Source organism: Solanum dulcamara, chromosome 2, assembly GCF_947179165.1.
Source record: "Solanum dulcamara chromosome 2, daSolDulc1.2, whole genome shotgun sequence".
Taxonomy (NCBI): Eukaryota; Viridiplantae; Streptophyta; class Magnoliopsida; order Solanales; family Solanaceae; genus Solanum; species Solanum dulcamara.
The window spans coordinates 82,130,182-82,152,310 of NC_077238.1; the positions used below are offsets into that span (position 1 = coordinate 82,130,182).

Genomic DNA, 22,129 nt, shown 5'->3' on the forward strand with positions numbered 1-22,129 from the left:
GCTCGTTGAATACATCAATGTAAGGCATGTGTGGCCCAGAACACATCGTCAGACAGGTGGTTAGTTTTAATCCTAATGATAATAATGTCACAATAGTAATTCGGCCTAGTATGAAAGGAACAATCCTACATTATATTATACTCAAAATCCTCCAAGCACTTTGAAGGTTTGCAATATTTAAACATCAAAACTTATCACAAAGAACAAATCAAAATTTGCATTACTTTTTTCTCTGCCAGACCTGTCATAATCTAGCTCGAATTTCTTGAAGACTGCAAAGAACAAAGATTATATAAGCCATGATGAAATTAGCCATGGGTAACTTTTGTCGCTAAACAACAAAAATACGTAGCTAATCCTATTTACCGTTGAATTAGTGACATATTATCAAAAAAAATCCTGTTAGCTCCAGCCTATGGGTTATTTAGCGACTGATTAGCAATGAATTTCATAGCAAAGTCATGTTTTATTGTCGTATGTATTGGTTCATACTTCATATATAGCAAAAGGAAATGAACTAAGCTTACAAGTAATTCATGATCGCCCATAATCTCATCGATTAATTCTTGTAATGGCTTCTCCGCGCTGTTTGGAACAAGAGCAGCAAAGACGGGGTCTTCAAGTCCTGTACATAGTTATATATGTGTTAAATTGAATACAGTATTTTCGACACGGAACATAGATATATATATGTGTGTGTGTGAAAAAACACTAAATTTTCAACAAATACTGAATTATGAACTCATAATTTCAAAAGTACAACGAGTATGACCAATGACCATGTAGAAGATCATCGATATCACAGACCACATTGAACTGAAAAAAGGTTCATAAATGATAAAAAGAAATAATCGATTGTTATTGTATCGGTTTAATGCCTTATTTGTCATTGCTATGGAAAGAAGATTACGAAAGAGAAAGATGTAGCTTTTGTCCGAATCCTATATTTGTCTTAAGAAATGTAATGAACCAGTATAAACTATTAATTTAGAACCAATAACTTAAACGGACTAGAATCCCAAACCCATAAACTTCAAATCCTGACTCCGCCTCTTCTGAACAAAGAGAGCATTCTAATACTTATGTGTTTTCCTAATAAATGTTTCATCATAATCTGTTTTTCCTACTAAGATCTCAAGATAATCCTGTATTTCTCTGTCTTTAGTAAGTTTTCTCTGTTTAGACATAATCTTTTCGTTAATTTTACGATCTTAGGCTGTGAATGCAGCATAAAAATAATAATTATTTACCACTTTCTTCAAATGCGTCAAGAAACATCATCATCTCCTCTCCAGTAAGGCCAGACAGGAAGCAAATTCGCGGAAGCTGTTTAGCAATCTGCATAAATGATACCTCCACATTAGAGTAATTAATGATGAGTCTGTCGTTTAGAGAAGCAATTTCACGATGCTTACAACACTTCATTAACACTTAATTAAGTGAGCAAAAGTGTAAAACACACGGATAAACATATATTAAAACAACATGGGCAACAACAAATTCCATGCTAGTTGGAGTCCACTATATGATCCTGAATGTCTATTTTGTTCCATTTGGAAACGTTTCATTTTACTATGCCAATACTCTTGGTTCTCTAACACCAAAGGTCTCTCTACATTTTCCACTGACATACAAATCTCTAAACGGACTAAAGAGACTCTCAGAAAAAAAGTTGGATCTAATGTAAGGCGCATCAACAGTCCTGTGAGTGCAGAAGGGCAGAGATAGTTCCGTTATCTGACCTTTGAAGCATCTAAATTGGTCTGTTTTGTGTTCATTGCTTCCCAAAGTGAGCGAGAAATCATGTCTTCGGTACAAAAGATGACCTGCAGCATATGTTATATAGAATGTAACTTTCAAATTAAAATGCAAGAAAATGACATTTAGTGTGAGTGAGAGAACCACAAACTTAGTACAGGGAAGAAAAGTAAATACTCCATCCGTTTTGATTTGTTTATCTTACTTTTCTTTTTAGTCCGTTTCAAAATGAATGTCTCTTTCTTTTTTTGGTAATTCTTTAATTTCAACTTTCCACATGACATGTTTAAAACCACAAGATTAGAGCACTTTTTGGTATATTCCACATATCTTTGGTTTAAGACCACAAGATTCAAAAATCTTCTTTACTTTCTTAAACTCCGTGGCAAGTCAAAACCAGACAAACAAATTGAAACACAGGGAGTAGTTTATTTATTCAGGCTCTCTGGCTTCAGATAATACCATCAACTCGCTAGCAGTGGAGAAGTCTAGTGAAATTTACCTGGAGGAATTCACCATCCATTTCCTTCAAAAGCTGCTGTATCTAAAACAAGATAAACGTAGAGGGATCAGTTATCGACGCTAAGGAATACCGAGGGTGCGAGTTTAGTTATTATCTAAGTTTATCTTCCAAGAAGCATGTTTACATAACATCAAATTTACTGCTATCTATCAGTAGATATCGTTACTCTATTTGTTTTACCTTCTTATCCTACTAATATATAAAGCATTAAGAGAAACATATTCTTTGTTCCTTTCCGAGTTCCATCTGAGACACCGATTCACCAATGGTGAGTAATGTTATAACACACAAAACTCACAGCAAAGCCAAACACGAACATGTAAAAGTTAATTAGTCTAGACTTACCTTTGCTGCTTCGTCCACTTCGAAGCCCAGCAACAACAAAGCCTGTAAATGGGTCATTGACGCATTCATTTAAGATTTAAAAAATCGAGAAAAATTATATCAGGACAACAAAAAATGTATGCTAATCTTTGAAGAATCTTTTAGCTTGAAAAGATGACATTTGAAGGCCATCCAAAACCGCCATCATCTGGTTAGTAGTATAGCACTTTTTCTTTTTTGTTTTATTTAAGTTTAACTCATTAAATTCAATAATATATTAATTCACATATCTGACTAGTTCCGGGTTCGAATCACGGGCAACCCACCAACCCAACATCTTATGACACGAGCTGACGACAACCATGCACCACCTATGTCCACTTTCCCGAAGGAACCCCTCTCTTTCAAGAGGATTCACGGCATATGCATTTTCTGACACACAGTTTCATAGTAGTTCCCACATAGATCAACCAAAATAAATTGAAATATAGGAATGAAATGACTGATGATACTAAAAAAAAACTAACCAGAACTTACAGGTGGACCAAATTTTGGGTCTTCAGCATTTACAGGAACAAACTTAGAATCTTCAGTAATCTCAGAGGGAAGGCCTGCAAGAGAGCATCGTGAAGAACGAATTGGTCAATAGAAATTGCATGAAAACAAAGCCTCATCTACAAAGTTCATGATAGAGATATGTTTAAGAATGATACAAACACGTTAGAAAACATAGATTCTTGTAGCTAATTCAAGTTAAGCAAAAAATTTAGGTATGATGCCTAAACAAACACTCAAACTTGGCCTCAGTTGACAAGTAAGCACTTCATCTTTGAATATGCACATCTAGACACCTCAACTCGTCTCCATTGTGTTAGTTGAACACTCCAACTTACAAAATGATCATCTAGACACTTCCAAAAGTTTTGTGCAGCATCGAGTGACCATGAGTGTGTACTTGTCAGTTGAGACCAAGTTGAGGTGTATAGAGATGTGCACTCTCAAAGTTGAAATGCTTATTTGCCAGTTGAGGTCAAGTTTGAGTGTTTGTTTATGTATTATGCCAAAAATTGAGAATAGCTCAAAAATGCCAGGGCTCATGTGTACATCTCTCCAGCTTTTTGCATATGTAATTATATATCCTGCGCCGTATATCAACTCTAACACAGAGATGGTATAATATATAAAAATTATTTGGTTTTACCCTAACCTATAATGTCACAATTCTCTTTTTTCAAACATCAAGCCTCTGTTGTAATATACCAAACTCATGGAGATCAAACAGAAGTTAGATTCTTGGTGTAACGCTAAGGTCGTGGACTCTATGTTCCCAGAGATTTCAGAAGTTTATCTAGGCCTTAGTTTAAAAGGCGAAGCTGATGGTGCACTACCATTCTAATCATAGATGGTTCTCTAGTACTCCTATAGCGCGAGATTGACAGTTTTCTACACGTAAGTTAGGATGTTTCATATGTTACATAAAACCTGTGTACACTATCTGTGGTCAAAACAATTACGTCTAGCTATATCATTATCACCAGCCATTTGAAACCAATATTCATAATAAAAGGAAGTTCATCATCGATTATCGGCTATTCGACGCTCAAAGAAATTGCCATACCCATGTCGAATCCTCCAAACATGCATAGATTTAGGATCTCACACACACCTCACGGAACTTTTGAAGAGACCGAGCAACATAAACTATATATCGGAAGTCTATTTTGCTTCTGTTATAGATCACTGGAAGCAGCAACAAACAAGAAGCTTGAGTACATTATTTAAGGTAGATGGAGATATAATACTTTTAAATGTAAACGATCACAATTTGTAACATTTTATGTAGTTTCCAAATAAGTACACTACTCGATGCTTTCCCATTTATATGACCCACTTGCCTTTTAGTCTGTTCTAAAAAGAATTACACACTTCTAAATTTAGAAAGATTAACTTTGCACTTCCCATTTTACTCTTAAATAGAAGCTTTTATAACCACCTAAATATTATGGCATGTTTAACGTCATAAGTTTCAAGAGTTATAGAGCCACACAAATGCTATGACATGTTTTAGACCACAAGTTTCAAAAGTCTTTATTTCTTTCTTAGAACTCCATGACGGTTCAAACTACAACAACAAGAAGTCAACAACATACCAGTGTAGTCCCACAAAGTGGATATGGGGAGGGTAGAGTGTACACACCTTACCCTACCGCAAAAGTATTTCCAATAGACCCTTGGCTCAAGGAAAAACAATCCAAAGCAGTCCAGAAAAGGAATAAATAGAAGTGAAAGCATAACAAAACATTCTAAACAGTATCTATAACAAAATAATATGATAATTGAACTACAAGAAACAATAAATAGTAATAGAAATTGAAGGACAAGAAACTTCAAAATCAATATTACGACTACTAGTATGGACCCACGACTGTTCAAACTACCTCACATAAATTGAAACTGACATCCAAAAGGGGTAAAATTATGTCCAAATTGAGACCAAAAATGAGATCATTCTTTAACTTATGAAGCCAGAATCTTGCACTTTCAAACATGAAGAACCAAATAAAGATAAATTCTTTAACCAAATTACAAACTCAAAATCTCAAGTAGAAACAGAAGAGGGGTAAATTTCTGAGGAACAGAAGTACAAGAATTCTAAGAAAAGAATAAGAAAGACAACAAAAAAGTAGAACCCCATTATTCTTTTATCTTATAAAAGCCACAATCTTGAACTTTTAAACATGAAGAACCAAATAAAGATCAAATTTTTAACAGAAAAAAAAGTGGAATTTTGCCAAGAACAAACCTTCACTATCAGAAGATGCTCTGGGAAATTGTACCTTAAGCTTCAAATGTTGTCCATCTTGGGTAGATAAAAAGGCTGAGATATTGGAATTCTTGAAATAGTTTGGTAAATGTGGTTGCTTATTATAGTGAAATCCATAGCAGAATTTTCCATAGTTTAAGCTAATTGAAGAAGAAGCCATCACTTATCCTTTTCCTCTATCTATTTGCTTAATACAAATAGTAGTACTATTTACAGTTAACAACATTATCTGTTTGCAGTCCTTTTTTTTGTGGGGGGGGGGGGTTTCAATTTTTTTTTGTAGCAAACAATTGCAAAATAACCAATTTTATACATCAATAATAAATGAGTTAAAAAATTGTTAAATAAGAGAGTTAATCCTAATATGCAATTACTTTAAAAAATTAATACTGTTTATTTTCTAAATATTAAATATAAGAAAATTGTCTTTATATAAATTTTATGTAAAATATTTAAGAAAATTATTCAATAACTGATAGTGATCGGAGGCGTCGATTGAAAAGATTCCATGCAAAATACAGAAGAAAGCTTAGAATCAGTTCATGGTTACCAAATTTGATATTTTTCTTTTCTAGTTTGATCTCTGTAAGTTAAAGATTTCATCTTTTTTTATAATACTGTACCTATATGCAGAGTTTAGGGAAAAGGGTTTGTTTTGATTATGTTAATTTTTTGCTTAATGATAGAGAAAATGAGCTAAAGATTTGATTTTGAAAAATGGGGTTCTTGTTTCTTGATGGATATTTGCATTTACTGACTGAACTTAGTTGAATGAATATCTTGGATTTTGGGGATTTTGAGGTTTCTTGATTTCCTATGTAATTTCGTTTCTGTTCATTGATATCCAAGCTATAGGCAGTGGTGGTGGTGGGTTGGGGGTAAATAAGTTGGGGGCGGTGAGGTGACATGCCACGTGGTGTCCACCTTACTGAAATGTTTGTGTCACGTGGGATTAGGTGTTCACTTTGGACAGCCCTAATGGAGGAGAAGGGGTATATGAGAGCCACTTCTGTAGCATCGGATAGTTTTTGTAGAAAAGTATAACGGAGGATAAAATTGATCCTTTTGCTTAATAGAGGGGCAAATTTGGCCCGATTCACATTTGTTTTTGTTCATTCATTTCTAAGTTAGAGGACTTTTTGCTAAGCTTACATATTATGAAAAAGATTATACAAACATATAAGATATTGAAAGTAAACTTTTAGTGGCTTTGCACCTGTGGCGGATTGAGAATTTTGAATTTATGGGCAGTTTATCGCTTTCTGAATAAATTATTTATACATACTTGGTGAATTTCTTAATACAAATACAACATTTTGGTCAAAGTTATTGGATTCTTCCCCTGCAACCACTGCCTCTAAACTCATGCATGGTAATTTGTCAATTGGACAAAATGATCTTCCAAATATTGGTCCTATGTGTTTGCTTGAATTTCATATCAAGTTCTGTACTTTTGGCGGAGAGCTCGAGCAAGTGTTGTTTTTGGAATGTGGTCTGCCTAAGATATTAATTGAAAATCAACTGATATTTGCACTTTTGGTCTTTTTTCTAGGTTGCTGGAACAATTTGAAGTTAAATACAGTTCTTAGATATCGATGCTTTTTGAAAACCTGTGCACCTTGTGCATGGATGAGTCATGTGATATCTGTAGTTTATTTTGAAGGTATTAACGATTGCAACTTATGCCGGCATATTTGTTTTTTCAGATTGTGCACGTTACACTCTGTATCAACTTCAAATTGGCTATCTGTGGACATGATATATGTTCAGGTAAACGTTTAATGAGCGCAATTCTTGTTCCTAGATGATTTGTTGTTACAATATAAGAAATCGTGAGAAGCTGCAACTTCAAGTTCCTGATTTTCTTAAGAGATGCATGATAATGGATTGAGTCTAGATTATGCTATTGATTGCCGTTGTGTGTTGAACATAATCAAGAAGAAGACATGATGCTTGGTAATATTAGCTAAATTGTTAAAACAGTCCATATTATCACTTTGGGCCATCTTGATTGATTCTGTTCTTCGAATTAGAAGTGTATAAAACGTGAATGTCGTTACTCACTTTTTCTCTATGGTCTAAGAGCTTCTCTTTCTCTGGAAACGGCACTTTGGACCAACCACAACCTTCGAAGCTCGGGGATGAAGGGTCTGCCCCTCTATCCTTCCCCACTTACTGTATTTAACTTGGTTCTTGTGGGATTACACTGGGTATTGATAACTCCATTAGTGGAGCTTAGACATAAGTGGAAGAAAAAGAAAAAGAAGAAGAAGAAGAAGAATATTTAGAGGAAGAAGAATGTATATTGAATGAGAGAATCTTAGTTTGTTACCAAAGTTAACTAGCACATGTATAGTGTGATATATTTATATACTCCAATGTTTAACTACTTTCTAACAGCTTATAACAAACTTCTAACAACCTCTAACTGAATCTTAACCATGATAGATTGCTAACTCTAAGCTATAGTTAACACTCCTCCTCAAGCTCATGGTTTGAATAGATTCATAACTCCAAGTTGTGTTGGCAATAGGTTGTGTACCTGTAAACTGAGTAACCTCAGCCTGATTTGCATAGGAATTGGAGCTGGTGTTTTCACTCCTCTTCTTTGACTTCCATCCAACTGGATAACCTTTCACTTTGAAGCATTGTTCCTTAGTATGTCCCCTGTAACCACAGACTTCACACACAAGAAGTGGTTTCTGAGACTTTGATGGCTTGTATTGGTTATCATAGTGTCCTCTTCCTGAGTTACCATCACCTCCTGGTTGATGGCCAAAGTTGCCACCTTGATGAGGACCACCTCCTCTTTTTTTGCTGAATAGAGCAGTGCTTTCAACAATTCTAGGAATGACATTTTCATGACTTGCACTTGCAAGGTTTCTTTGGCTTTCAGGATCTACTATCAGAGTGTAGGTTTTGTTTAGGCTGGGAATTGGAGTCTGCATCAATATTTGGCCTTTAGCAGCTGAATATGACTCATTTAATCCCATAAGAAATTCAAGTAATCTCTGGTATTCAAAGTGCTCTTGGAACTTTGTTGATTCAATACAGGAACACCCTGGGCATGGCATGATAGAATCAAACTCTAGGTTAGTATAGGTAATCTGTAACTGTCATAGTTCCTTGAGTAAGACTATGAATTTCATTATGCAGTTGGAACACATGTGCACCATTAATTTTGTTAAATCTCTCTTTTAGATCACACCACACCTTATGAGCATCACCAACATATACAATATTACTCAATAAGCAGGTGTAACAGCATTCATTATCCAGGATAACATTACAACATTACATTTTTCCCAGACATCAAACAACTCAGGTGCAAACTGAGATTTAGGGAATCTACCATCAACAAAGCCAAGTTTACTTTTACCTAGAAGTCCAATTCGCATGGATCTACTCCAGATTGCATAGTTCTCAGAACCGGTAAGCTGAAGGGAGATTAGAGAGCTACTTGGAGTGTCATTAGGTTGGAGATACAACTGATGATTGTGATCTATGATTGGAGCTACATAGTTGGTTGGTCCAGCAGTTGTATGTGTTGTGTTCAAGTTTATGTTGCCAGTTTCCAGTGATCCAGATGTGACTTCAGTTGTGTACATCTTTATTGACAGCTTCGAATCTCGACCTCCAGTTGACTGCTTACTCTCGACTCAACTGATCACTCAGTTTTGAATCTAAGCATGTGTAGCTTTTTTAAACAAGAACTCACACACTTGTCTTCTAGCCTAAAATCATTGTAGGCTCTGATACCATGATAACTCCATTAGTAGAGCTTAGACATAAGTGGAAGAAGAAGAAGAAGAATATTCAGAGGAAGAAGAATGTATATTGAATGAGAGAATCTTAGTTTGTTACCAAAGTTAACTAGCACATGTATAGTGTGATATATTTATATACTCCAATGTTTAACTACTTTCTAACAACTTATAACAAACTTCTAACAACCTCTAACTGAATCTTAACCATGATAGCTTGTTAACTCTAAGCTATAGTTAACAGTATATTGTTGTATTTAACTCGATTGTTTGGTAACATGGAGATGATGGATGTCATATGTATATGTGTCAATCTTTTTAAACTAATCAGCTTTGTTTATTGTAAGTTCAACTTATACTTGTCTGCATTAACTGCCTATTGACACTGATAGAACTGCAGTAGTCCAACAGGAGTAACGTTAAAATTATTCGATCAAGTACCTGCAAGTTTTATATAGAAGAGATTTTCAATTTTAGAACTTTTGAATAGTTTATTGAGGATTTTGTCTAATTTGTTTTCTCACACCACCAGTGATGAAGAACATTTGGCTTTCAAGAAAATGCATGCGTTTTCCACAGTGGACGGCTTTGTAGAGATAACCGAGTCTTTGGTGGAGATGATAAAGTTCATTGCAAACGAGCCCTCAGCTGGTGTTTTCTACGTTCAACAGCATACCCACACTGCCGTGCCCAACCTTATCAATCTCAGTAGCAAAATTGAGGAAAAATCTCGTCAAGTGACTTTGCACACCGCAGATTCAGAGGATTCTATTGTCATGGTTAGGTCAATGAAAGAGTGTGGATTCTCAATTGCTGACGAAATGATTAAAGATCTCAGACATTCTCTAGCTGTCGTATCTGAGAAGCAGTTGAGAAGTGGATTTATAGGAAGACCAAGTTCAAGTTTCCGGATAGGAAGAACTATCTCGTGGAATCCTGCTACTTGGGGTCCGAAAACATGTCCAGAACAAGATGGTGAGAGGAATGCTGATTATATTTCAAATGTTTTCAGGTCTGCAAAAGAAAAAGCTAGTAGTTTCAAAGGGCCTCAGATGGATTCCATAGAATTTAAACCATCCAAGAATGATGAGCCATCTGTGACCTATTCTATTGATGCGACGTTAGCAGCAGATGCCAGCTCTTGCACCAGAGGTCAACAATGGTGAAACGTTGCTGTTCTCAATCCAAACTGATGATGTGCTACAAGACGTCTGTGTGCAGGTAAATGAAAGCATGTCCCATGATCGAATTTTGTCTTGAGAATCATAATGCTAAACATTGAAAGGCTTTAGCTCGATACAGCTTTGAACTTGAAACAATTCTTTATTGTTTGGACTCGACTTTACTTGTACCACGTTTGATGGATCTTTGTACTAGAACATGAAACGAGAGATTATGATACTTGTCTCCGTACCTTGTTGAATCTATCTTTGTAAAAATGCTTTTAGTTGATAGAACTCCAGTTTATTACTGCACATTGTCCACTGCAATGAGCTTGCAACTTCATCTAATTGAAGTTGTTAAAGGGTGAGTTTTTATTATGACTTATTAGATATTGGCATCAAATAATAGGTGCCAAGTACTCTTGTGCACCTATGGCATTTGGAAATATGAAGTTTTATAGTTACACAAATAAGACGATAGGTTTAAGGCTTACGAATGTTACGACAATCTATTAAATATTCTTTAGAGAAAAGACATAAAGTTACCACTGAAGTTGGACCGTTTTTTCAAAAAGATATCCAAACTTTGCGGGGGTCCTAATACACCCTCAAACTAATTTAAAGTTAAATTATTGAATCCTTTTTCGAGATCTAACACAGAGAGTATATATCACTCTCTTGAATGTGAAAACTAAAAAAATTAAGATTACTTTTTGTTAAATCTATTTATTACCCTTTATTTTATTGTTTCAATCTTTTTCTTTTTCTTTCTCTTTCTCTTTCCTTTTTTTCTACTTCTCTAGCTTCACCATTGAAAGGTGTTTTCTTTTTCTTTCTTTTTGTCACGCCCAAATCATTGAGATAACAATGAGATTAATTCTTTCTTTTTGTCATCTTCTTCATTCAAACTCAAAAGACCCAATTACCTTTTATTTATCTTCAACTTAGAAGACTCATTTACTTCACCCATTTTTTGTCCTTTTTTCAATTAAGTACTATTTCTTCTTCTTTGATATATGTATTTTGATGATTTCGAGCAGTAAATGCACATTAATAGTTAAAAACAGGGGAATGAAAATAAATAGGTAGCCGCTTGTAAATAATTTCTTTTTTTTTTGGGGGGGGGGGGTTTTCAAGTGTTATTTTCTCTATAATTTAAAGCCCATTTGAGGGCCCAATATACTAAGGCCCATATTCAATTTGGACTATATTTTTATAAGTCCCTAGTAAATAAGAAATCAAAATCAATTAACAGAGAATTTGGAAGCCTACAAAACTCTTGCTCCCTGCCTTAGCCAAATTTTGCTTGTAACGTTGCGTGTCGTTTACTCTGTGTTGTTAGGCTGAAGTTGGGTGCAACACCGACTACCGGACAAGGGTGACGTTGAGGAGAGAAAAAAATCACCCCTGTTTCAACTCAGTCGATCGAAAATGGCGCAAGTTTCGAATTTGGATAATGCTTCGATAAATCTGAAATCGTTAAGGTACAATTACGTATGCATAATGTACTTCACTATTTATGCACAATTTTATCCCCAATTTGATTCTTTTATCTTAAATTGACTTTACAGAGATCAATCGCAGAAAGAGCTGATTACGATTTTGAAGAGCATGAGTTTCATTCCTCTTTTTCGGCATTTTGAGATTTAGATTTTTAAAAAATTGTAACTTTTCTATTGATTTTTCATAAATTTATGAGTTAATGGTCAAAAACATTAATAGAGTATGTTGATTTTTCGAGCTTCGTATTTGAATTATAAGGTGTGTGTGAGTTTCTAACTGAACTATCACCAATTTTTCGGCATTTTGAGATTTTTATTTTCTTTTAAATTGTAGCTTTTCTACCGAGTGTTCGTAAATTTATGAGTTATATCTGGGGTTTTCGAGTTTCGTATCCGAATTACCAGGTGTGTAAATTTCGTAGTGAACTATCACAAACCTTTTGGCATTTTGAGATTTTGATTTAAAAAAATAATTGTAGCTTTTCTATTGTTTTTTTGTAAATTTAAGAGTTGATGGTCAAAAACACAACTAGAGTATCTCGGATTTTTGAGTTTTCTATTTGAAGTATTAGGTGTGTGAATTTCGTAGTGAACTATCACCAACTTTTTGGCATTTTGAGATTTTGATTTTTGTTTAAAAAAATTATAGCTTTTCTACTGATTTTTTATAAATGTAAGAGTTGATGTTCAAAAACACGACTAAAGTATCTCGGATTATCGAGTTTTCTATCTAATTATTAGCTGTGTGAATTTCGTAGTGAACTATCACCAATTTTTTGGCATTTTGAGATTTTGATTTTTTGAAAAAATTGCAGATTTTCTACTGATTTTTTTATAAATTTAAAAGTGCAGGTAATGAAGAATGAAAAAGAAAGAAAAAATAAAAAATGAAAAAAAGTCAATAAAATAAGAAAATATGAAAATAAAAATAAAAATAAAAATTAAATAAATTTAACACGTGGCTGATAATAATTGGTGCGTAATAGCATTTCTTTTCTTGCAATTGAGGTTGGTTGAAAAATGGGATATTTATAACAGTTTTAAATTGTTTATGAGGGACATAGGACGCCCACAAAGTTAAGATGTCTTTTTAAAAAAATGAGACAACTTCAGTAGTGAAAAAAGAGCCTAGCAACACAAATGTTTATTCAACTGATCGTTCTGAGTACAACTTCAAGTTCACTTACACAATGAGGAGGAAAGTAAAAAGTGTTGGTAGAAGATATTAGCAAAGATAGACGTTATCCAATTGTTGCTTGTATTGAGCGTAATACATCTATAGATAAAAAAATATGTTTGAAAGCAGTAAATATTTTATTGAAAAAACTACATAAATTAGATCAATTATGCAAAATATTTATCCAAATTGGATCCAACTCAAACTATTTACATTGATTAGACCCATAACCCAAACTATCTATCCGAATGCCCCTTGTTCTATTCACGGAATTACTGCTTCTTTATCCTTGATACTTAACTCTAATGATATCTATATACTTTGATGATATCAAACAATAATTGAGAAGTCTTTTCACTGAAACACAATTTGTTATATATATACTCTAATGGTATTAAGGAGTAATTGAGTAGTGTTTTCACTGAAGTACTATTTCTTCTTCTTTGATATATATATTTTGATGATTTCAAGCAGTAAATGCACATTAATAGTTAAAAACAGGAAAATGAAAATAAATAGGTAGCCGCTTGTAAAAAAAAAAATTTTTTGGTTACAATTGTTATCTTCTCTATAATTTAAAGCCCATTTGACGGCCCAATATAGTAAGGCCCATATTCAATTTGGACTATATTTACATAAGTACTAAATAAGAAATCAAAATCAATTAACAGAGAAAGCCGAGAAAACTCTTGCTCCCTGCCTTAGCCAAATTCTCCCTGTAGTTTACTCTGTGTTGTGAGTGTTGTTAGGCTGAAGTTGGGTGCGACGCCGACTGCCGGACAAGGGTGACGTTGAGGAGAAAAAAAATCACCCTGTTTCAACTCAGTCGATCGAAAATGGCGCAAGTTCCGAATTTGGATAATGCTCCGATAAATCTGAAATCATTAAGGTACAATTACGTATGCATAATGTACTTCAATGTTTATGCACAATTTTTATCCCCAAATTGATTCTTTTATCTTAAATTGACTTTACAGAGATCAATCTCAGAAAGAGCTGATTACGATTTTGAAGAACGTGAGTTTCATTCCTCTTTTTCGGCATTTTGAGATTTAGATTTTTAAAAAATTGAAGCTTTTCTGTTGATTTTTTCATAAATTTATGAGTTAATGGTGAAAAACATTAATAGAGTATGTGGGTATTTCGAGCTTCCTATTTGAATTATAAGGTGTGTGAGAGTTTTCTAACTGATCACCAATTTTTCGGCATTTTGAGATTTTGATTTTCTTTAAAATTGTAGATTTTCTACTGCTTTTTTCGTAAATATAACTGAAAATGGAAACTTTAATTGAATTTTTGGTTGGAGTTGCAGATTCGAGGGAAGAAGTGTTTGGTAATTGATCCTAAGCTTGGAGGTTCACTCTCCCTTATTGTACAGAGCTCACTTCTCAAGGCAATTCTATCTCTCTATCTTCATAATCAGTTATTCACTTTACTGAGTTTAAGCTGAAATTTTGAGTTTTTGCACTTCCTTTTTTGGGGTTATTGCAAATTTTTGTTTGGTGGAATATTTCCATTGTTTTTGGAAGCTTTGGATATTGAGTAATGGAATCTTAAAAAAAAAAGAACATTTTTTTTGTTGGAGAACACCTCAAAATCAACACATTTATTTTGCAAACTCAGTACAATGGTAGTAGTAGTAGTACTTTTTGGAAATATTAGTACTCTCTCTGTCTCTAGAACAATGGTGGGTTCAAAGTATGAGATCAGATCATAATTTTCTATGTCAAGTCAAATATCGATTGTTGGAAAACAAAAGAATTCGAATAGTGATTCCTAGTTTATTGAGTTAAAATTTATTTAATTAATTAATTTTTACGGTGTTGTCCGAGCCAACGTGCATGCCTCGACTAATCCACGGTACATATTATCTCTCACTAGCACATATACCTGGTAATTTTGCCTTATCAAAGCCTAGCGATTGGAAATATATTTCCTTTTTTTTTTCATCTATTGGAAACGACCTCTTTACCCACACAAAGGTAGGTGTAAGGTCTGCGTACATATAGAATGGGTATGTTGTTGCTGGTATTTCATGATTCATTCTAACTTATTGACCGTTAGACCACACTCTCGAGTGCAAAATGAAATTTAGTAGGCCTATATGCAGTTTCAGGTCCTTGAGATCTGTAACTATTCTGGGTTATAATAAGAAGGGATATCTTGGCACAATGCTAAGAGTCCACCAAGTGTCCAGGAGGTCACGGGTTCAAGCTGTGGAAACAAAAACAATCTCTTGGGAAAATGCAGGCCGGCTGTGGTCTGACCCTTTCCAGATCCTGCACATAGCAGGATCTAAAGTGCACTGGCACTGCCCTTTCTGTTTTGGGTTATGATTAAGACAATGAATTGATACTGGAGAAAGAATTGTTGTATGAATTGTAAAAATCGACACTTCACTGAGGAAAAGAGAACAATTATTTTGCTGTTACATTGGGTGGCAAACATGATGATGCCTTCATTTTCACACTTTCTTCTTTTCCGTGTTTATATCACGCCTATAAACAGGAGCATGGGGCTGAATTGCGGCATCTTAATGCGGAACCAGTTCAAACTGATTGCACAAAAGTAGTCTATCTAGTCCGAGCCCAGCTTGACTTGATGAAGTTCATTTGCTCACACATCCATAATGATATTTCTAAAGGGATTCAAAGGGAGTATTTTGTTTATTTTGTCCCTCGTCGTGCAGTTGTATGTGAGAAGGTTAGCCTTTTTTTTAACATCAAAGATAAACTTCTTTTAAGGATTTAGTTTGGCATGTATTTCTCATTAACAATTGTATACAATCCTGACAGATACTTGAGGAAGAAAAAATTCATCATTTGTTGACTATAGGCGAGTATCCCCTTTATTTGATTCCACTGGATGAGGATATATTATCCTTTGAGCTTGATGTTGCTTACAAAGTACGTCTGTTTCTCACAGTTTTATCCAAAGAAAAGATTATTGTACTTTTTTTAAAGATTAGCATATGTAAAAATAGTTTTATTTATATGACAGGAGCACCTAGTTGATGGTGACACTACCTCCCTGTGGCACATAGCAAAAGCTATCCATAAACTCGAGGTGCTTTTTATGTTTACTCAATAGAACTAACTACTATTTGAATAGGCTTCAATTCTTTAGGAAAAGTAGGTTCATCATAAATATTTTCTAACAGCTTTTTGGTTATTGAGAAATGTAGTTTTCCTTTGGACTGATTCCAAATGTGAGGGCCAAAGGGAAAGCATCAGTTCGTGTTGCTGACATTTTAAATCGGATGCAGTCGGAAGAACCAGTGAACACATCTGAGGTAACTCAAAATCTTAAATCCACTAGAATAAGATCATACCTCAAATATATGTGGGCACCATACATTGTCACAAAATAATACCAATTTGATCTTTTACTGCAGATGGGTGTGCCTGAAATAAATACTATCATACTTTTGGACAGAGAGGTAGCACGCCTTTTCTTTCTTCTACTTAGCCCTTCCCCTCCTCCTCTCTCATTATAGTTCATATAATGTAGTTATTAAAAAGCATAGGATTGCTGTGTGACCTCATGGGTTATTTGGTAAAGATGAGACGTAATTCTAGGATTTTCTTGAAGGTTCATGCTAGCTTATCATATTATGTTTTCAACAAATTGTTTTTGCTGCCCTTTCTAGAATAGTTAGTTGTCATTCTATTGTGTAGGATAATGTGTGTGTGTGAGAGTGAGAGAGAGAGAGTGTGTGTTTTGACAGAAAAACAAAGGTGAGAGAATATGCTGGAAAGATGAAGTTCGTCTTATCATACTCTTTCAACTTGCTTTGAAAAGAATATGCTCTTTTATTTGCCTCGTATTCAAACAGTTAATAATTCCGCAGGTCTAATCTTGCTTCTTGATATGGTTTTATTCCTTGTATCTTCCATACGGTCAATCAAGCTCTCTACTGCTTTAGTTTTATTTATATTTCTTCAACCTTCATGGTTGTGGAAATACTAGAGACTTGGTTTGTGTGTCATGAGTTGTGTGGAACAATATTCTTGTTGCCTTTATATCCATTTTCACTGTGGTTTGAAGACTTTCCTGGTATTATGCAGGTGGATATGATCACTCCAATGTGTACGCAGTTAACATATGAAGGGCTGTTGGATGAGGTAAAAGTGATATTCCTAGAATTGCTATGGATATGTATTGTTAGAATATTGTCTAGGCAGCTGTTCATGGTTGTATAATGTGTCTGCAGCTTCTAGAGCAATAAACAGACTATATATGCTGTGAATATTTTTAAAGCTATCTCTAATAGGCTTCATGCAGTTTCTTGGTATCAATAATGGTGCTGTGGAACTAGATTCATCTATTATGGGTGTCCAGCAAGAAGGCAAGAAAATAAAGGTTCCCCTTAATTCAAGGTAAACTAGTTTAATTGTTATTAGGCCTCACAGTTTACAAGAATGTTTACTTTTTTTATCCCAAAGAAAAAAGAACATTATGCTTTTTGAGGATAATGAAGAAATTTTAGTGATGTAAATTGGGGTGCATAAAATTTACAACAACAACATACCCAGTTAATCCACAAGTGGGGTGCATAAAATTTACAGAACAATAAATTCTTGTGTGATTTCTAGTGATATACTTCATGTTTCTTTTATGTGTACATGATAATTTCCTCTATTATTATGCATGCAGTTTCTTCTGTTATAAGGCAGCCTCTCATATACATTGTAGGTCTTTTTCATGTCCATCAATATAGTCAGATATGACTGCTTGGAAATATATATAGACTGTCTTTTCTTGTTTTAAAACAAAGAGAGTTTTTCTTATGTTAACCTTCTCTCCCTGTCTTAGATATTTTATTTCTCTGTTGTGAAATTTTAATTCTTTGCCTTTGTAGTGACAAATTGTTCAAAGAGATACGGGATCAGAACTTTGAAGTTGTTGTCCAGGTTGATTTATTTTCTCTCCATTTCTTTTAACAACTAAGTCTAGGCGATTCAGCATACATACCAATCTATCATGTCCTATCATAAGATTCAGTTGCTCATCTTCTTTCCTTAGTCTTCTGTTTCTTTAATTGTCATTTGCAGTGCGATTGCAGGTTCTACGTCAAAAAGCTACTTCCATGAAGCAAGATTACACAGAGATGCAGACTACGGTTAGTCAGTAATCTTAGATGTGCATGTCTTAGCTTTGCTAGTTCAATAATTGACTTCTGTGTTACTTTTTATATTATATGTAGAACCAAACAGTCTCCGAATTGAAGGATTTTGTGAAAAAGCTTAACTCATTGCCGGAAATGACAGTAAGAGTTCTTTTCTAATGTTTGATTTTACAACGATCATAATGACGTTAACAATGTTATAAAATTATTTGGTTTTCTGTTCCAGAGACACATAAATCTTGGTCAGCATTTAACTACGTTTACATCCAAACCCTCATTCCTTGGCCGACTTGATATGGAGCAAACTCTCGTCGAGGCTGAAAGCTATGATATGTGAGTAAAACGAAGCTTTTCATTCTACTGATTGATGACTTTCGTAGTTTTAGACCATATCAACCTTTCAGCTCTCTATTAAATATTCAACGGGTACTCAGAAGTCTCTGTTGCACCGAGTGTTTGGCTTCAAATATTGGAGAATTGTAAATGCTAGTCCAGTTTCTGTTGGCAAGAAAAAAATTCTTTGCATGCATGACATGATGTCATGTAGTAGTTTATTGTGTATTTGTGAGCAAGGGCGTGCACTGTTACTCACTGATTTCTCCTTTTTTTTCTTTTTTATTGTGTGGTAAGGAACATGATTATTATTCAATCAGAAGGCAAACAAGCATATCCAACTGCGGAACACTCTTGTCCAAAAAAAGGGCAGCCCGGTGCACTAAAGCTCCCGCTATGCGCGGGGTCCGGGGAAGGGCCTGACCGCAAGGGTCTATTGTACGCAGCCTTGCCTTGCATTTCTGCCAGAGGCTGTTTCCAAGGCTTGAACCCGTGACCTCCTGGTCACATGGCAGCAACTTTACCAGTTACTCTTGTCCAGTTCACATTAAACCAACCTAGAGAGAAAAGACTCAACAAATGCTAGTCTCAGTGCAGAAAATAATAACCACATAGAAAAATGCCTGCAATACCATCAACTCATGTCTTGCACTTAAATCAACAGTTTTCTTGCCATTTGCAGAATTCATGAGAAATAATATTGTTGATATTAAATTCCTTGAAATTTTGATTTTATTGTCTTTTTGCTTTTCAAGCAATGGTAGTCCATTGGAGGAAAGGATGATCAGAAAAAAGTGAGATATATGGGCTGGAGATGCAATAGAGGGGAGGGGGTCTAAGGGGTAGGAAGGGGTCTTTACCCTTTTCCTTAATCTTCTGAGGTGAATATTTTCATGTTCTATGTGCTTACTTTTTCCTCACTGGGTAAATGCAGATGCTTTGAGTACATTGAGGAGATGATCCATAAGCAGGAACCACTTATTAATGTTCTACGTCTTCTCATCTTGTTCTCAATAACAAATTCAGGGTTGCCGAAGAAGAACTTTGACTATTTGAGGCAAGTATAGCTGTTTGCTTATGGTTGACTTGGCTTCCATGCTTTGGGTATCACCACGTGAGAGAACTAACTGACATCTTGAACTTCTGCTCTTTTTGTTAGACGAGAACTGCTTCACAGCTATGGTTTTGAGCATATAGCAACCTTGAATAATTTGGAGAAGTCTGGATTGCTTAAAAAACAGGTCCATTCGTGGCATTATATTGAATCAGTGAAATTTGTCAACATTATTCTCGCTATTAACTTTCTTCATAATTGCAGGAGACTAAAAGCAACTGGATAACAATTAAACGTGCTCTGCGGCTTGTAGTGGAGGATACTGATACTGCTAAGTATGATATTATTTTGAGCTTGATAAAAGATGTTTTCCCTTCCGTCTCTTGAAACTTGAAGAATATGGCCATGGATTTAAAAAGGGTTCTTGCACAGCTGTCATTATGATCATTGCCTTACCATTGCAATCATTTTTAACATTTAATTTGATCTCTGACAAATACAGTCCCAACGATATATCCTATGTCTTCTCTGGGTATGCACCTCTCAGTATTCGCCTGGTTCAACATGCAATTCGATCTGGGTGGTGAGTCCTTTTTCGTAAGAGATTCTGTGTTGTTTCCTGTCTTAATATACCTAATTCAAATAAAGTGTGATTTTCTCTGAATCTGGCTGCTTTAATGATTTTGACTAGATTCCTTGTGATTCACTGGAAGAAGATACTTCTATTTTATATAACCTTAGAGTTGGCGTTCATTACATTGAAAAGTAGTCATGGAATTAAGTCTTTGCAAAAAAGGTTCACTAATTCCTCTTTTTGCAGTTAGAAATCCAACCACTGTTTCATTAATTGATTTTCTTCCTCCATGGCTACCAAGTGGGTGGTTAACTCCTCAATCTTAGTAAATGTAATATGGAACAGAGCGCCAAATTTCTTATTCTCAGTCCACTATTTACGACATCTGGAAATTTTTTAATTCAGGCGCCCTATTGAAGAAATATTGAAGTTGCTGCCGGGTCCACACTCAGATATTAAGAGGGTAAACTTTTAGATTTCTGTTTATGTTTTGTTCTTCACATGAATTCTTCCATTTTTTGATCATCTTATGACGGTATACAACTCTTGATTTGATCATCTTATGACGGCATACAACTCTTGATATGTTTTTGCTTGTTTCTCTACAGGGTGGATTTTCCAGCAGTCCGTCACTGGACTCATTAAACGGGTCTTTGCATAACTCGGACAAGTATGTACCAAAAGAGCATCCACTAACTGGCCTTGTAACAATTCTTGGCCTATAAAACACTGTCAAAAGAAAGTAAATGTAGTTTTTAGATGCATGCTTACCATCATTACTTAAATCAGAAAAGGCAATAAGTGGAGAAAACTCTGTTTGGTTGTGAATTTGTGGTGATATTGATAAGATGATTGTATGAATGATTTATCTAATTGGATGAGATTGAAGCGAGGTAAATGATGGTGGGCTCGGGTAGTGTGATCAGACCCAAAAAGAAAAGAAGTTAAGAGAAATCTGTTTGGTGGTTAACTTTAGGGGTGACATTGACAAGAGGATAGTATGAATCATGTTTGAAGTTGAGGTGAGAATGAAATGAGGAAAATTAAGGTGGGACCTGGATATCACTTGTCTGCAAACCCTCAGACTGGCTTACTCAAACTAGAAATTTTATCGTTGTATTACGATAAAAGCAGAGAGGGACACCCAGCGATGGCTGCTCTATGTCATTATGCTGTAGAAACTACTAGTTCTCCCTAACCCTTATGTCTCCCTTAAGCTGCTATTGTTTTGTTGCAATTGTTGCACCTTATTCTATTCTGTCTTTGCTCTTCACATTTGAAAAGTTGCTGGACCTTATAATTAACGTGATGCGTATAGCTGAAAAATTCTTTTATCATCTCTTGGAAGTTCAAAAACCTTCTAATACCATTGATTATATCCCAGAGTCGTTGATGGAAGGCGTTCTTTGGTTCTTGTTGTTTTCATTGGTGGAGTGACATCTGCAGAGATCTCTGCTCTTCGCTTCCTGAGCGCTCAGGTCAGTCTACTAAGCCTTATTCATGTAAATTTATCATCATAGTCAAAATTTCCCAGTATGGTATCAGAGATTGCTCTCATTGGAAACACATTATGGAAAAAGAACCCAACAAAAAATTATACTGTTACAGGAAGGGATGGCATATGACATAATTGTAGCAACTACAAAAATTGTCAACGGAAGCACGTTGACAGAAACATTTGTGGAGAAGTTGGGATGATTTGCTAAGACTTATTTTGGTTGATTATCTCTGGGAACTCTCAATTGCTTGCTCAATAGGTACGCATAGTTTTTGGTGCTGCATTATATGTGAGAAGATTGAGTAGACTTATCGTTCCCAAGATATTTCTCTCATGGCCATTTGTCAACATCATTTCCGCATGGATTTGTAACGAACACAACTATGTATCTTTATTGAGGTATTGTTCTTCGAGTTGTTTGTAGCGTGATTGAAGTGTGATCAGTTTGTTATCTAAATTACGTTTGGTACTTTTGAGCAATATAAGGGAACAAGGTGTGCTTATTTG

At 35.0% G+C, this 22,129-nt stretch overlaps 3 protein-coding genes across 5 annotated transcripts; 2 read left to right on the plus strand and 1 right to left on the minus strand.

Moving 5' to 3' along the window:
- Positions 1-43: 43 nt before the first annotated feature.
- On the minus strand, positions 44-5,632 carry LOC129881106 (uncharacterized). Its single transcript, XM_055955456.1, has 8 exons — positions 5,409-5,632; positions 3,143-3,216; positions 2,627-2,668; positions 2,261-2,302; positions 1,743-1,826; positions 1,251-1,338; positions 528-625; positions 44-272 (listed from the first exon to the last, which is right to left on the minus strand). The coding sequence occupies exons 1-8, from the start codon at positions 5,587-5,589 to the stop codon at positions 252-254; spliced, it is 630 nt and encodes a 209-aa protein (XP_055811431.1). The 5' UTR covers positions 5,590-5,632; the 3' UTR covers positions 44-251.
- Positions 5,633-6,845: 1,213 nt separating this feature from the next.
- LOC129878900 (uncharacterized) lies at positions 6,846-10,433 on the plus strand. Its single transcript, XM_055953492.1, has 2 exons — positions 6,846-7,199; positions 9,726-10,433. The coding sequence occupies exons 1-2, from the start codon at positions 7,192-7,194 to the stop codon at positions 10,357-10,359; spliced, it is 642 nt and encodes a 213-aa protein (XP_055809467.1). The 5' UTR covers positions 6,846-7,191; the 3' UTR covers positions 10,360-10,433.
- Positions 10,434-13,715: 3,282 nt separating this feature from the next.
- LOC129881108 (vacuolar protein-sorting-associated protein 33 homolog) lies at positions 13,716-22,125 on the plus strand. 3 transcript variants are annotated; one of them, XM_055955458.1, is made up of 22 exons: positions 13,716-13,924; positions 14,013-14,052; positions 14,348-14,428; positions 15,544-15,738; positions 15,831-15,941; positions 16,036-16,101; positions 16,220-16,327; positions 16,430-16,474; positions 17,103-17,159; positions 17,320-17,414; positions 17,897-17,948; positions 18,101-18,157; positions 18,242-18,304; positions 18,390-18,496; positions 19,431-19,553; positions 19,656-19,737; positions 19,815-19,885; positions 20,053-20,133; positions 20,530-20,587; positions 20,733-20,794; positions 21,509-21,602; positions 21,733-22,125. In XM_055955458.1, the coding sequence occupies exons 1-22, from the start codon at positions 13,872-13,874 to the stop codon at positions 21,820-21,822; spliced, it is 1,791 nt and encodes a 596-aa protein (XP_055811433.1). In that variant the 5' UTR covers positions 13,716-13,871; the 3' UTR covers positions 21,823-22,125. The 3 variants fall into 3 exon arrangements, 1 of the variants encoding a protein (XP_055811433.1); XR_008765524.1 differs by lacking the exons at positions 21,509-21,602; positions 21,733-22,125 and having other exon boundaries at positions 20,371-20,587; XR_008765525.1 differs by lacking the exons at positions 20,733-20,794; positions 21,509-21,602; positions 21,733-22,125 and adding an exon at positions 20,371-20,424.
- Positions 22,126-22,129: the final 4 nt, after the last annotated feature.